This window comes from Zingiber officinale, chromosome 6A, assembly GCF_018446385.1.
Source record: "Zingiber officinale cultivar Zhangliang chromosome 6A, Zo_v1.1, whole genome shotgun sequence".
In the NCBI taxonomy this organism is placed as follows: Eukaryota; Viridiplantae; Streptophyta; class Magnoliopsida; order Zingiberales; family Zingiberaceae; genus Zingiber; species Zingiber officinale.
In genome coordinates this window covers 115,987,825-116,002,626 of record NC_055997.1, presented here as the reverse complement: position 1 = coordinate 116,002,626, position 14,802 = coordinate 115,987,825, and the positions used below count along the sequence as shown (strand labels likewise).

The 14,802-nt window shown below is 37.3% G+C and overlaps 2 protein-coding genes across 3 annotated transcripts; one reads left to right on the top strand and one right to left on the bottom strand.

Moving 5' to 3' along the window:
* Positions 1-111: 111 nt before the first annotated feature.
* On the top strand, positions 112-10,600 carry LOC121997613 (probable fructokinase-6, chloroplastic). Of its 2 annotated transcripts, XM_042552119.1 has the most exons (16): positions 112-246; positions 321-1,199; positions 2,603-2,713; positions 2,873-2,932; positions 3,296-3,353; positions 4,296-4,348; positions 4,508-4,600; positions 5,454-5,579; positions 6,077-6,124; positions 6,201-7,693; positions 7,830-8,047; positions 8,691-8,903; positions 9,018-9,215; positions 9,296-9,433; positions 9,622-9,738; positions 10,228-10,600. In XM_042552119.1, exons 1-10 carry the CDS (start codon positions 193-195, stop codon positions 6,594-6,596), a joined length of 1,878 nt encoding a protein of 625 aa, XP_042408053.1. In that variant the 5' UTR covers positions 112-192; the 3' UTR covers positions 6,597-7,693; positions 7,830-8,047; positions 8,691-8,903; positions 9,018-9,215; positions 9,296-9,433; positions 9,622-9,738; positions 10,228-10,600. The 2 variants fall into 2 exon arrangements, with proteins under 2 accessions (XP_042408053.1, XP_042408054.1); XM_042552120.1 differs by lacking the exons at positions 112-246; positions 321-1,199; positions 2,603-2,713 and having other exon boundaries at positions 2,850-2,932.
* A 142-nt stretch (positions 10,601-10,742) lies between these two features.
* On the bottom strand, positions 10,743-14,364 carry LOC121997614 (UPF0481 protein At3g47200-like). Its single transcript, XM_042552121.1, has 4 exons — positions 14,298-14,364; positions 13,937-14,224; positions 13,563-13,854; positions 10,743-11,916 (listed from the first exon to the last, which is right to left on the bottom strand). The coding sequence occupies exons 2-4, from the start codon at positions 14,200-14,202 to the stop codon at positions 10,921-10,923; spliced, it is 1,554 nt and encodes a 517-aa protein (XP_042408055.1). The 5' UTR covers positions 14,203-14,224; positions 14,298-14,364; the 3' UTR covers positions 10,743-10,920.
* Positions 14,365-14,802: the final 438 nt, after the last annotated feature.

Sequence of the window (14,802 nt, the reverse complement as noted above, 5' to 3'; positions counted from 1 at the left end):
TTTTAAGAATATGATATATAATTTGGGTATTATGGAAGTTACGTACATTTATATAATACCGAAATTACTTACGCGAGTTCAGTAAAATGGCGTCGATTCGGTTGGATTGAATGCCACCGAACGAGAGCGATAACCCGTATAAATAAATCTCGAACACACAAACAGGGTCCTGCAGTCCTCCACAGACCGGCCATGGCGAATTGGATCTCCTCCAAGCTCAAGGTTGCCGAGTCCATCCTCCAACAGGCGAGAACACCGCAAACCCTATCCTTCCTCCTCGCCGTCTCCTTGCTAAATCTCTTCTTTCTTCTCCTCCTCAGATCGATCAGCAAGCGGCCGAGTCGCTGGGCAAGGGCGACGGCTCCGCACTCCCCACCGGCGCTGTCCCCGAAGAGATCTCCCAGAAGGCCGACCAGTCTCGCCCCCTCAAGTACCAACTGCCCAAGAAGGCGTCGCCGCCGTGGCACTCGCCCGGTGTTGCTGCTCAGGTCAGCGCGCCGCCATCTCCGAGCGTTACCAGGCCGTCCGCGGCGGACGAAGATTGGACCGAGATCCTCAGTTCCTCCGATCCGGTCAACTCGCCTCTCGGCACTACCCTCGGCGGAGGGAGCAGAAAGGCGGCTGCGTTGCCCTCGTCCGTCGACAGGGGTGCTCGTAAGGGATCTGGTGGTTTCGTGAAGCCTACCGGGAAAGCAGAGGTTGCCGACCGTGGTGAATCTGTTGCCGATAATGCACCTGGAGATGGGGATCGACCCTCCCGCAGGTCTTCTAGCTTGTTGGATTTGACGAAGGAATTATTTAAGCAAGAATTCCACGGAGGTGCTGCCGATCATAGTCCGTCTCGTAGTTCTGATGCAGATTCTAAAATCTTAAATGTGAAGAAGAGTGCTGATACTGGTGATGGTAGTAATAGTAAGAACATGGATGTCAGACCTTCAGGTGCTCATGTTCAGTCGAGAAGCTCTTCTGAGAGTGCTGAGGAATCAAGTGATTCGGTTTCGACATCAGATTCAGATGAGGAAATAAGGTTGAAGAGGGAAGAGAGGAGGAGAAAGAAAGAACAAATGCTAGCTGAGAAAATGGCGGCTGTTGCTGCAGAGGCCATCAGGGAACGGGAGAATATTGTTGCCAGGTTAGAGGGTGAGAAGCAGAGTTTGGAGAAAATACTTGAGGAGCGCGAGAAAAAACAAGCACAGGAGGTCGCGTTCCCTTTCACTGTTTAATTTTCTTATCTTTTAAATTCTTTGATTCTTCTTCATCTCCATATTTAGAGTTAGTTGTTTCAAACCAAAAGATCATTCAAAGCATAACTTGCTAATGAAAACATGCTGAATCTGTTGATATCTTATAGATGCAAGTAATTGACTGTCTAGAAATTCTTTGCAATGCTTGAGATATGCATATGTACTTCCTAGACAAATAGTTAGACTCGCTTACCTATGAACATCTTGATTGTCAATGAACCAAACATGTGAACTTGTCATGATTTACTGAAGAATTTCTTCATGCCATGAGGCTCAAATCTTCCAAAAGGACAATTTACAATCTTTTCTTTTTTCAGCAGAACTAATTTAATAACTTACAATGAAGGATAAATCATTTGTGAAAAGGATCATATTCTCATATCTATAGGCAATGCAGCAATCTAGGTTCTCTGTTTCATGTTGGATTTCAAGACATGAAATTTGGGTTTACAACTCCATGGTTTTGTTGTCTAATTGGTTATACATTAGATGCAAATGAACACTGGTCATTATGCTATCAAAATTTTACCTGATCTTCATTTTCAAAATGATTGTTTCTCATACAACTGTAGAAGAAGTAAATAGTTAGTTTATTTTAGATTGAGTAATACTTATGTTTTCTTGCTCGATTAGCTTGTAAAGGTCATCCATTGTTCATTACTTCATTTGTTTTACTTATTAACCAGCCCACCCATCTGGTTCATCACACACTGGGTTGACTAGAAAATCAATTACCTAGTTGTGTCAGGTTGTTAGCTTCCTTTATTGTCAATAATTCAGTGATATCTCTAAAATTCTATCCTGTACAAGTTTGATCAAGAGTTCTCAACTAAAGTAATCAACATTTTGTCAGATTCAAATTATTTAGAAGCAGTAGTAACCTTTACATGAGATGGAATTTGGAGGAACAACTTAGCTAGTTGACAACCAATATTTCCTCCTCTCTTTCTTCTCTACTTTATTTTGCTTTGCTAGCTACAGTCCTGGCAATGGATGAATGTAACGAGGCATTTATGCCTCTGCACTTTCATATTCTGCTGTTCTGACTTTTTCCAATTCCTGGTCTTGTATCTTAGTGATACATGATTTTAGAACGCCTTAGACAGTTTGTAGTATCTAATATGTATAATGTCTTAAACAGAAAAGTTTGACCCAATCAACATTGGAAAACTTTTAAATACTAGTTGTTAAATTAATATTTTGCTATCAATTTGATCAAACAGTTCTGCAATTAACTGTTAATATAATACCATGTAGCTTTAGAGTAGAGCTTGATTGAAAGAAACTGGAATGTTTATTTCTGTAGAATTTATTTGTATTATTTTGTTTAACATTTCTTTTTCTTATTTCTGTTATAGGCCTCAGAATTGCAGATGAGTATGTTTCAAACTATGGAAGCAGTTGAAAGAGAGAAGCGGAAGCATAACAGTACAATGATGGAAGCAATAACTCTGTTGGCTGAGCTTGAGGTGTTGTAGTTTTTATGAAACATCTGCATCTGTTGGTCTACTATGCCATCAGACCACACTCTATCCATTTCTTGCTTAATAGTATTACACTTTTTGAATAGTTATTAATGAGTTTGATTCAAAAAGTTTACACTGATAAACTTAAAATGGTTTTTGCAGACTGTAAATGCTGAGCTAGCTACATCTCTAGCAACAGCTCAAATAACGCTGGAAAGAGAAGTAAGTTTCCACTTCTAGCTGTATGTATCTTATGGTTTCCTGCTGTTTACATTCATTGGCAAGAAGTTGAGCATGGAAAAGTTCTAGCAAATTTCTTTTCTCCTTTTCTACTGAAGTCACCAGTTACAAGCTAATTGGTCATCAGAAATGTTAGTTTCTTGATTGTTATAAACAAAGTATATTTATAGCTGTCTGAAATTTTATCCAGGAAACTATGGCTATTTGCTGAGTAATTACCATATTTTCTCTAAAATTCATTACCTTAGCTGATACTTAAAACAATAACACTTGTATTTCACCACTCTTTTGCATTTCACTTTATTATCCATAATCTCATGTCATTTAATTCTTTTATTCTATAAGGTAACTAAGGTGGGAGAACTTCGTCAACAAGTTGAGCTAAAAGAGGTTGCTATTGAAGGTAGGCCTTTCAACTAGAACATGGTTTTATTTCATTTTCTTTTTTGTCTTTGTTTCACTTATCTCAACTTGTTTCCAAGCTTATACTAATCTTTAATATGAAATTAGTTAGTTGTTTTTTATGAATGAAATCAAATTTGTGCCATTTGATATATTTCAATTAGGAAATCATCAGACGTTTCCTGATAGATTGTAATGATATAAGATTCTTCCTGATTCTTTCTGCCATGCATGAGTGTGCAGCTTTGTACTTTTGCAAGGCTATGCAAACACATATTTGAGCACTGTCGTTTAGCTTGTGGCACACTGTCTTGAATTCATGTACATTACCATATCAATCCTCACAATACAAGCATGCATCATGTGCAATTAAAAGATTAACCTTTACCTACTAGCAAAGGTTAAATTGTTGGAGTTAACTATACTATTAGCCATACTCCAACTGATGTTAGAAGGAGGAAAGCTTGATGTTGATATGGCTGAACAACGATACTGACACTTTGTTTCATTCTTGTAGTTGTTCGACTTGCAGTTTGTTTTAGCAATCTTTTGAAGGTCTTGGCAGTTTTAGATTTTAGGTCATGTTGACCTTAAAATCTATTGGAAGACTCGAGAAGCTTGACCTTTATATAACACACATTAAATAACTTCCTTTTCTTATTTTCCTAATTTGATCTAAAATGTAAATCAAAAGTTCCTCCTTATCACATGCAACATGAATTTCCACATGCAGGAACATAAAGATGGCGCTCTTTGTATCCATTCCCATAAAATTAAAGTGTGGAAAACAAAGTTTAGTCCACCACTTAAGGAAATTTTCTGTGTTCTATGTTAATTGTGGAATACTCCAAGCTCAAAAATGAATCCCTCATGAATTTTTTTTTTTAAAAAAATAACCCACCTCTTATTCTAGTGTAAATGAGCAATTGTTTCTGTTTTGTAGAACACAGAAGGAGCATCTTGAAGATTCAACAGAATTCCCCTTCTCTAGATGAAGTAAGATGTCGACAACTACCTAATTGTAGCATTCACTTATGAGAAAATGTCTTTTCTTTCATGAATTTCCATAACTTGTAAAACCTCTGTTTGTCTTCTTTTGTATTCTGCAATGAAACTAACAAGATTTGAACTTGATCTTCTTTCACCTTTGTTCAGGCAGTATCATTACAAAATTCCCAAATCAAACAAGAAATTCTTGATGCTGAATACTCGTTTGTATGTGAAAAATTGTCAAAATTAAAGGACAAGGTAAACTTTCTCTAAACTGAATGTCATCTCAGTTATTGCGACTGACGTATCAAATACTGTGAAAATTTTTGTGACAAAAACTCATCTCATGGCCCTGGCCATCCTTTTATTCAATGAAGCTTTAAACAAACTGTTGTTTAGGGACTGTTGCACTCATCTAATGTCAAGGACATACCCTTCAACTATTATTAAACAAGTTGCTTATCAAACACATTGAATATATGAAAAGAGAACAATTTTACATAACTATCTTAATTGTAAGCAGGCAAATTATATGTAACCATCTTAACATGTAAGACTTTTTTAAATTTTTGATGCAAATAAGGAATCATTTTGAATTGCAATTGAATTTTGTAGCTATTTTGGTATCTTTTAGTTAATAAAGTTAAAGTTGATTAATCTTGGTATGAGATCTTTTTACTCACATGTTACTTTGCTTCGTCAATTTCATTCAAATTCTGTGTAAATTTTAGTGTTGCATCTATTATATAATGAAAAAAGAACATACATAAGCTATATATTGAATAGTTGTGCTTGTTACAACATCCTTAAAACCATATATCAATTGTGTGCCCTTCTCGACTGTTATCAATCATGTGCTTGTTAGAACATCCTTAAAACCATATAATCATGTGCCCTTCTTTATGAATAATTGCTTGAGAGAAAACAAAGGTTTCGTGTGGATTTTTGCATTATTAGTCCATGATTTCATTTTATTTTTGTTCTAATATATAAATAAGATTTGTTATGCTCTAAGAAATAAATAAGATGTGAACTGGCTATAGTTGATTTCACATTTTCTGCTTGGACCTTTTCTCCCTTTATTTAAATATATTTTTTGAACTATATGAAGGCAAAGATGCTGGAAGAGAATGTGGAAATGATGAGAAGAGGCATCACACGCCCAACTGAAATTGAGATTGAACTTAAGAAGAGGCTCGAACAACTAACTGATCGATTGATACAGAAGCAGTCACAGGTCTGTACGAATACACACACACACACAAACTTACAATTTATAAATATATTGTTATTGTTCTGAAATGTTGTTCTAAAAGAGAACATATGTGAGGCTATGAATTCTCAAATTACCCCTACATGTTTGCTTTTTGAGATTTGTAGTAAACTCACTAAAGAGATAAATCCTTGCACACATTTTGTGAATAATAAAATTTCATTATGACATTCTTGTCTTGCAGTGCTTATATTGGTTCTTGTCATTCTACTGTCGGCCACAATATCAACATTGTCAAGTTTCTATTGAGAACACTTTGTTTATCTGGCCATGATTTACGATTTATATTCAATTCTAAAATGATATTCCCATTTTGTTTTGATAATTTTTCCCAATCTTTTATATCATTGGAAGGCATAAATTCAACTGATAAATTTTCACGTAGTTTTATTGATTTTATAGCTTCTTGTGCTTAACTGTTGATATGGTCTTGATGGAACTGAAATTGCTTTTACCTTTAGGTTGAGTCTCTTTCCTCTGAGAAAGCTACATTGGTGCTTAGGATCGAGGTATGTATGCTCACTTCATTTAACTTCGACTGTATTTGAACTTTATTCAGATATAACACCAAGCGCTCTCTTACAGACAGTTTCGAGATTACTCGACGAAGATGAACTTCCACTGCAATCAACTGATCTCGCACAAAATTCAGATGCAACCGGTTCATTCGAAATGGCCGACATCGAGTCTGGAATATGGCGACCGTCTAGTTCATCTTTTCAACCAGTAATCATCCGCGACAAAATAAGAGCTGGGCGGAGGCAATTAGGATCAGTTCTTCAACAATTGGATCTCGTATTCTCCATCGGCATGGTGTACCTGAGAAGAAACCAGAAGGCCCAGGTTTTGGCGTTTCTTTATCTCTTATGCCTCCATTTTTGGGTGTTCTTCATATTGAATTCTAGTTCCCATATCTCAGACGGCACTAAATCCGGTGCTGTTTTCTCTCTAGAAACCATCAATAACACATCCAACCCCTGATGGCCTTTTCCATGCCATACATACATCGTTATATGATGTATATCCCATTTGATATGAGGATATTGCTTAAACAAAAATCCTTTTATTTTTTTCATTTTAAATATATTTTTTGTATATTTGATGAATGATATATAGGCATCGCAGTCCATGAACCTTCTTCATCCACGACATCGTGAAGGGTTGGTGCTTTCACCACATGACACTTACTTGCACTAACTAAAGCATTTTATTTTATTTTTTCCAATTTTGCAAAAATATATGCATATTTATTTTATCTTTTTTTTTTCATTCATGCCCCTACTCGTAATTCGTGCTCCCGGCTAATTAATTAGATTCCAAATCTGTTTTGTTTTATATTAAAATAAAAAAAATAACTCACCTTGTTACGGAAATACATTTAAGGATTAATATATTTTGATTACGATGATCTTAGACATCCCTTATAATCTATCCTCGTATAATTCATTTTTTTTTAAAAAAAATTATATATGATTAACTAGGTTTAATAATGTTGAGCTGGGATGACCGGTTCAGTCTGAAGTTTTCTAATAAGTATTAGGTATCAAAATACATTAAGAAGTACATACGACTAACGATTTAGAAGTCCGACTTCCTATAAAGGAATCTTATAATTCGTCCAGGTCACTGTTTATAGAATTGTGAGTACTTTTCAAAAATCGATAAAATTTAGAGGTGTGAAATGAAATTTCCTGAAAGACGATTGTTAAATGATCTCATTGGTTCGTCCTCTGTTTCCTGTTCGTATGAACACACGAGATCAACCCTCGTGGTTTATTACAGTCAATGCCAAAGAATACTACCCCCTACTAACATCATCTCCGAAGCTCCTCGCCTCACCACCGTCTCCTCTGTCGCCGTCGCATTCCTCCGGAATGCGAAAATAGCAAACGCCCTCTTTTGGTTTGGCATCCTCCTCCCGTGTCGGAGTCGCGACTCACTTCCTCCAATGCTTCTCCAAGCCGCCGCTCCCTGCTTCCCCGGCGTCGCTTCCGGAGCCCGCGCCCGGATCCGCTCCGAGAACTTCACTTCTCGAAGGCTCCCTCTTCCGTCTCCCTCTCCGATTCGTAAACGCTCAGGTTAGGGATTCACTCTACTATGCTATTAGAACCGAATACCGAATTCTTCCGTTCCGATGCTTCTTGTTCTGCTCTTTGGGTACTTGTTTCTTAATCAAAAGCCCCTTACTTAGTTTTTTCCTTCTTCTAATTTTAGGTTGTATAAGAGCAGTTTCGGCCATTAATGTTTCTCCTGAGAACGAGGATTCTCCATCTGTAGTATGCTTTGGAGAATTGCTTATTGATTTTGTTCCAACTATTAGCGGATTATCATTAGCTGAAGCGCCGGCTTTCAAGAAAGCAGCTGGAGGAGCTCCTGCTAATGTTGCTGTTGGGATAGCTCGTCTTGGAGGTTCTTCAGCATTCATTGGGAAAGTAATTTCATTTAGTGTTATTTATAGTTACATTTTTCAATGTTATAGCTTAATAATAGCTAACATCATCGATCTCTTGTTGCATGAACTTAGAGCAAAATAATTAAACTGGATCATACTAGCCCAAGTATTTTTCAGCTTTTTTAGTACCTCTTCACAGTTTCGATATGGAGTAAAAGTTCTTCAAATTTTCACAATGAATTTTGCATAAAGAAAACCAATGGGCATTTATTCGATTCATACCGAGACCTTTTCCATGTTAAGCTTGAATGCCCACAACCACTTAAATATATACTCCGTGGATAGATAGTCGCGAAAAATCTTATACTTTTTTTTTTCTGTAAATTGAAAGAGGCTCTTAATATCTCTATACTAAGATCTATTAAGTTGAAGAGACATTACACCTTAAATTATGTTCAGTAGATGGATAATATAGGTGTAGCCAACTCCAAACCATTGAGATTGACAGCAAGGCTTATGAAGAAGATGATGCTATTTCAATTTTTTTTTCTTTTTAAAAATATTCTCTAATGATCCGCTATTTTTTATTTTTTTGGACGCAACATTCACAGTAAGTGATTTTCACCAGAGAAAATGTCATGCCTGTATGTCAGGAGCCCTGACATTTTGAATAATATGAACAGGTTGGAGATGATGAATTTGGGTATATGCTCTCTGACATTTTAAAGGAAAATAATGTTAACAATCAGGGGCTGCGATTTGACCCTGGTGCCCGTACAGCTTTAGCTTTTGTTACATTGAGAAGTGATGGTGAACGTGAATTCATGTTTTATCGGAATCCTAGTGCTGATATGCTTCTAGAAGAATCAGAACTGGATCTTGATCTTATTAGGAAGGTAAGTGAGGGTCAAAGAAATTTGATGCATCTTTCAGCCACCACATGTTTTCACTTAATCACTGGATGCCTAAATATCTGTTACTCACTGATAGTCAATCCGATATCTATGTAGGCTAAGATCTTCCATTATGGATCCATTAGCCTTATTACTGAACCGTGCAAGTCCGCACACATCTCTGCAGCTAAAACTGCCAAAGAGGCTGGTGCACTTTTGTCATACGACCCCAATCTAAGACTCCCATTATGGCCATCTGCGGATAGTGCAAGAGATGGAATATTGAGTATATGGGATACAGCTGATATCATCAAGGTAGCTTCTTTTTTTCTTGTAAAAAAAGGTATTACTTCATCATGCAATTGGTTTGCTTAATTAACTATCTATTGAAACAGATAAGTGAAGAAGAAATTTCCTTTCTAACACAAGGAGAAGACCCTTATGATGATGCTGTTGTGTGGAAATTATTTCATCAAAATCTTAAATTGTTACTTGTAACAGAAGGCCCTGATGGTTGCAGATATTACTCAAAGGTAAGTGATTTGTGTTTTACCATGGCTTTATCATGAAAAATTATTTTATCCTTCCCATTGTATTTTTACCATACTTCAATTCTGAACCTCTTTATAATCATTAGATTTAATTCTTTCATTCCCCATCTTTGTTATATGTTTGTTATGACTTAAATATCTGATTGTCATCATCATGAGTATCAATGTAGGACTTCTCTGGTAGAGTTGGCGGATTCGAAGTTGAACAAGTGGACACTACTGGCGCTGGGGATGCCTTCGTTGCTGGAATTTTATCCCAGTTAGCAAGTGACATATCGATACTCCAGGTATTTGTCATCACTTACTTTAATGTAGCGAGTCTTCTTTGTAAGAAAATAAACTCTTTTTCAAAAGACAAATATGGTGCGTGCTCATTTTCTACAGATATATTCAACTAGTTTAGGTGTTCAGAACATTGGTAGTTGCCTTCATTGAGTTAGCATCCTTTGGATAAGAATAATCATTACAAAACTGAGTGAACTAATATTAATGGCTGGATAGAAAATGGGTTTTTAATATTCTATCACGTGGATGAATTATTAAAAATTATACTAGAGCGAACCTAATCCGACTCGATTTGGTGGTTGGAAAAGGTTTTCCGTGTGATGGAGGATCCATGGTTGGGGCCTCGCCGCACTGCTAGTTCTGGTTAATCCTTATAAACATTAATAGCCACCATTATCCACTTTTAGAGAAGCAAATGAAAAAATAATGTCTTTGGCTGCATCAAAAGCTTCCCACAGTTTATTTATTTGCTTTTCTTTTGTCATAAACAGGATGAAGCAAGGCTTAGAGAAGCCCTTAAATTTGCGAATGCTTGTGGAGCTTTGACTGTGACGGAAAGGGGTGCGATCCCAGCTTTACCGACTCGAGAAGCAGTTCTGAGTGCCATGCTCAATATGGCTGCATAAATTTGAGTTCTTGTATTTGTCTCTCTCTCTGCAGATATCCTTTCCCAAGCCATTAGATATTAGATTGAAGAGACTTTATTCGATGAAGCAATCATCTCCCAACTCTGCGTTGATCAATCAAGAAGAATACTTGTTCTTGGACTCTTCATTTCTTCTCAAAGAGATGTAAGTTCTCTTAACAATCTGAATGCTTCTTTCATTACAATATATATAGTCAATTAATTTTTGGTTCTAACTAGATCTATCGACCTGTCTTTGTTGTTTGCTGATTATAATTATTACATTATTAACTTAACTCGAGATAACATGATAAATAAATTAGAGAGTTGAATTTATGGAATCATCCATCAGTATTTCATAAGCCACTAGGTAGCAAGCAATGAATTGAATAGCACCGTGAAGCCAAACTTTATTATCAATATGGATCACAAACCAACTCCAAGCCCAAATTTCCTTGGCCGGAAAGGACTTTCAGACACAAATCGCGATACAGATAACAAACCAACCCCAAAAAGGGCATTGCCCCAGACGAACAAAAAGGCGATGTAGGATGTCGATCTAAGCTTTATAGCAAGAGTCGCACATGCTGTAGAGGGTTTGGATGAAGGTGAGGACGAAGAGGATGATGGCGGCGACGACGGAGATGCTCGCCCAGGGATTGCTGAAGTAGTTGTGGTTGAGGGTGGCGTAGCAGCGGTTGCGCTTGCTGCGGTAGTACTTGTTCACCTCCTTGATGGTCTCTTCCAGGTAGCACTGGTTGGGGTCGACCATCACTTCCTTGCACAGGCTGTTGAACAGCTTCGCCACTTCCTCGTCACTCCCCAGCCCGCTCACCAGCACATGCTTCCGCCGCAGCAGCGCCACGTCGGCGCTGTTGTCGATCACCGAGTCCATGAACCAGGCGTAGGTCGTCAGATAGTCGCCGATTCTCGGTAAGCACTGCTCGAAGGCGATCAGGTTCCGGAGCAGAGTGTTGGTGCCGTCGTCGACGTGGATCTCCGGGATCTCCAAGCGCCCGCTGTCGAAGCTGAGGTCGAGGAAGCTCGAGCACGCGACGCCCTGCTTCTTCTTTACTTTCACCCGTGACTCGATGAGATCCCGTGCGCAGGGGATGGCTGATGTCACCTCCGCCACCAACTGGGCGCGGATGCCCCGCGTGGTGGGCTGTTTTTTAGGGATCAAGCTGGAGTGGAAGAGGTGGAGGAGGTGGTGGCAACTGCCCTCCGGGATCTTCGTGATGTGTTTGGTGAGGGAGAATTCCTTGAAGAAGGAGAGGATGAGTTCGTCCATGGAAGGAGATTTATCGTGGCTGAGAATGATGCCGTGGAGCTCCCGGAGGAGGCTGAGTGGGATCTGGTTTTCGAGCATCAACAGGTCATGGTAGATCAGAGGTTCTGCCCATTGCCATTGTTGAATCAGTGTTCCTTCCTCCTCGGGTTGCTTTTCTTCCGTGCTCGGCTGCTTCATGGGTGCTGCGTCTCGAGCCGATGAGCTCCCCATCAGTGCCGCCGATGGTTTTGGCTGCTCTTGTTGCTTCTGTACCTTGCTTCTTGTCTGCTGAATCAATTTTTAAATTGATTTAAATCTGTCCTTTTGATTTTCTAACAAATTTTTTACCACTTTCTATAAGTATATAATAATAGTCAACCTCCTTGTTGCCATTAGTTCAGTAATCTTGGGACGATAGGATGATTGAGATATAGGATATTATTTTATTAAGTCATGTGATTGAAATTTGACGAGGCTGAGTATATTTTTCCTCATGTTTTAGTTATTGTATTAATGATTAATAGTTACTCATAATTTACCTTCTCCGTGTTAGTATAGAGATGAATTAGCGGAGGAGAGCGAATCATCTTTTGTTGCCATGTAATAATAGTCAAAATAACTTCTTGCATACCTTATCCCCTTAGTGGTCAGTTATAAATTGATTTCGTGATTTATCTCTCTTCACATAATCTGGGAATAAATTATGAGGAATTTTTGGGATTAACGTAATAACCTTTTGCTATAATTATAATAATCAAAATAACTTTAGTGCGACTTTCAAGCACTCCTAGGGTTGATGGGCAAAATGTTGGATTGGACTGTCCATTTTAAGATTAGTCAGTTCGTAACAATTGGATACCGATTATATATATAGCACCATGAGTAATTTTTTTATTATTTATTTTTAAAAAATAGTTTAAATACTGTAATCCAAGCACCAAACCCTAAAACCAAAACTTTAAATTCCTTAAAATAAAGAAAAAAAATATTTGGTGCTCACAAGGCTATATATATATATACTAGGAACGTCCGTTCCGTGATTGAGACAATATATATATATATTTTGTGTTTTTTAGCTTATGGTTTTAGAGTTTGCCTTTGTTTATGGGCTGAGTTACAATATTAAGTAAAAAAAAAAATCAAAAAAATAGATGTACTCAGGATGAGCGACATCTCAAAACTCTATATAAGGAATGTTACGACGCACATCTTATGTCGTACCTCCTGTGAACACTTCACTTTTTTATTTAAATGTATTATAAAATTTAATATTATAACTTAACCCTTAAACGCTATAAATAAAATCCTAAATAGCTAAATCCCAAATAAAAAAAATAAAAAATAAAAAAAGTTGTGCATTGCACGGTGCACATAAAACTTTTATATGTGTAAGAGCATCCATATCAACTACCCTATCTAAATATTTTACCTTAAATTTTAGATAGGGTAAATAAAAATCCTTTGCATCAATTATTCTATCCATTTTCTAAATTTAAATTTGATAAAATAGTGATTCTCTAAATTTAAAGAATGAAATCTCTACCTTAAAAATAAAAGAATATTTATTTTTAATCTCTCTTCTTCCATTCAATCTTTTCAATCTTTCTCATTCTCCTTATTCCATAAATATAATAATAAAAATATAAGAAAGAGAAAAAAATAATAAAAAGATTAAGGATGATGAAAATTTTAGAATATTTGATGTAGTGTGTAGTAAAATTAATTATCTAAATTTAATAAAATTGATCATTTATTATCTTAAATTTTAAATATAATAATAAGAAAACTTCTCTAATATATACACATATACGGTTTTCATACGATACCTAACTCTCACGGTACGTATAACTCTCGTGCCTAGTTGTGTATGTGAGGCGCAGACATGATTTATGAAAGGTGATTCTAATAAAATATTATTTATTTGCACTTGCCTTGAATGGTGGTAGTAATTTGTTTATTGTCGACATCTTCTTCTCTTGGGCAACTTTTTCCTGTTTTCTCCTTTTCTTCTCTTCTTCTAGCTCCAGCAGTAGCTCGAGCACGAAGCAACAGTCGAGTAGCAGCATCTCCACAAACTCATTGCTGGTCATCTTCACGAATTCCTCTGCATACGCACTTCGTACTTCTCTCTCGCGTTCCTTGATTCTGTCAATGCATTTCTCTATGGCTTGATCATTGTCAGGGCTTCGCTCCAGGAGCCTCTTAAGACACGGCCATTTGAGCCTATTTTTTAAAACTAGCAGTATTAGACACGATCCAATGTGTCCAATGAGCCAGAATTTAATTTATGGAATCGCTATCATACCTAGTGTTCCACACTTGCAATTGCTCGTCTAGGCGGTGGTAAGGACCAAGGGAGACGATCTTGGGATTGTAGGCCTCACCAAGACTGCAAGCCTCATGATTGGTGTCACCGGCGCGAATGTTATTAGGGACTTGAAAAATGGTAGCTCTCTCGGCGCGCACATCCTTCCTCGGCGTCTTTTCTACCTTCTCCTTTAGGTTGGCCATCCATTCACAGTCCAAAATTACCACCGGTCCATCAACCTTCTCGTGGGCGCGGTAACTCATCCTTAGTAGTTATCCCAATACCCTAATTCATCACAATAGAAAAGAATGTATACAAATTATAATAAAACAGTTGTTCAACTTAGTGAATTTCTTACCCCAAAATCCACTTATTGAGGCCCTGTGATTCCAAAGAAATATAGGTAGAGATATATTTGGTCAGCTAATTAACTAGCTAGTAGGGACCTTCTTATATAGGGGTTTAAATCCATGATGAGGATAGTGACTTGTGCGTAACTAGTTCTTTGCTTGTTTTGATTGAAAGTGTTATTTTCTCTTTTCTAAGGAAAAGAGGCTACAATAAGTAGCGCCTAGATATGCTTTAATTTAAATTTGATTCTACAATTCATGATGTCTCATTGTATTTAGTTCCTTGCTTGAACTGTTTGAAAGTGTTCCTCTCTCTCTCTTTGTTTTAGCTTTTTAATTATTTTTTTCTATTTAGAGGCAAAGCATTTGTCTCTCTAAACGGTCCTTCTCCCTCACCCTTCGCGCCACTTTAATCTTCCCCGCGAGAATCCATTGAGTTCAACATGTGAGCTCCCATTTTGGGGATTGGATGATGATGTTCTTCATCATGGCGTGAAGTGTCACTAAAATGCA

Coding starts and splice junctions, on each gene's coding strand:
- LOC121997613 (XM_042552119.1), top strand. CDS start 193: ATGGCGAATTGGATCTCCTCCAAGCTCAAGGTTGCCGAGTCCATCCTC. Junction 3,354..4,295: donor AAAAGAGGTTGCTATTGAAG/GTAGGCCTTTCA, acceptor TCTGTTTTGTAG/AACACAGAAGGAGCATCTTG. Junction 4,349..4,507: donor ATTCCCCTTCTCTAGATGAA/GTAAGATGTCGA, acceptor ACCTTTGTTCAG/GCAGTATCATTACAAAATTC.
- LOC121997614 (XM_042552121.1), bottom strand. CDS start 14,202: ATGAGTTACCGCGCCCACGAGAAGGTTGATGGACCGGTGGTAATTTTG. Junction 13,855..13,936: donor TTGCAAGTGTGGAACACTAG/GTATGATAGCGA, acceptor TTTAAAAAATAG/GCTCAAATGGCCGTGTCTTA. Junction 11,917..13,562: donor AATTACTACCACCATTCAAG/GCAAGTGCAAAT, acceptor TTGATTCAGCAG/ACAAGAAGCAAGGTACAGAA.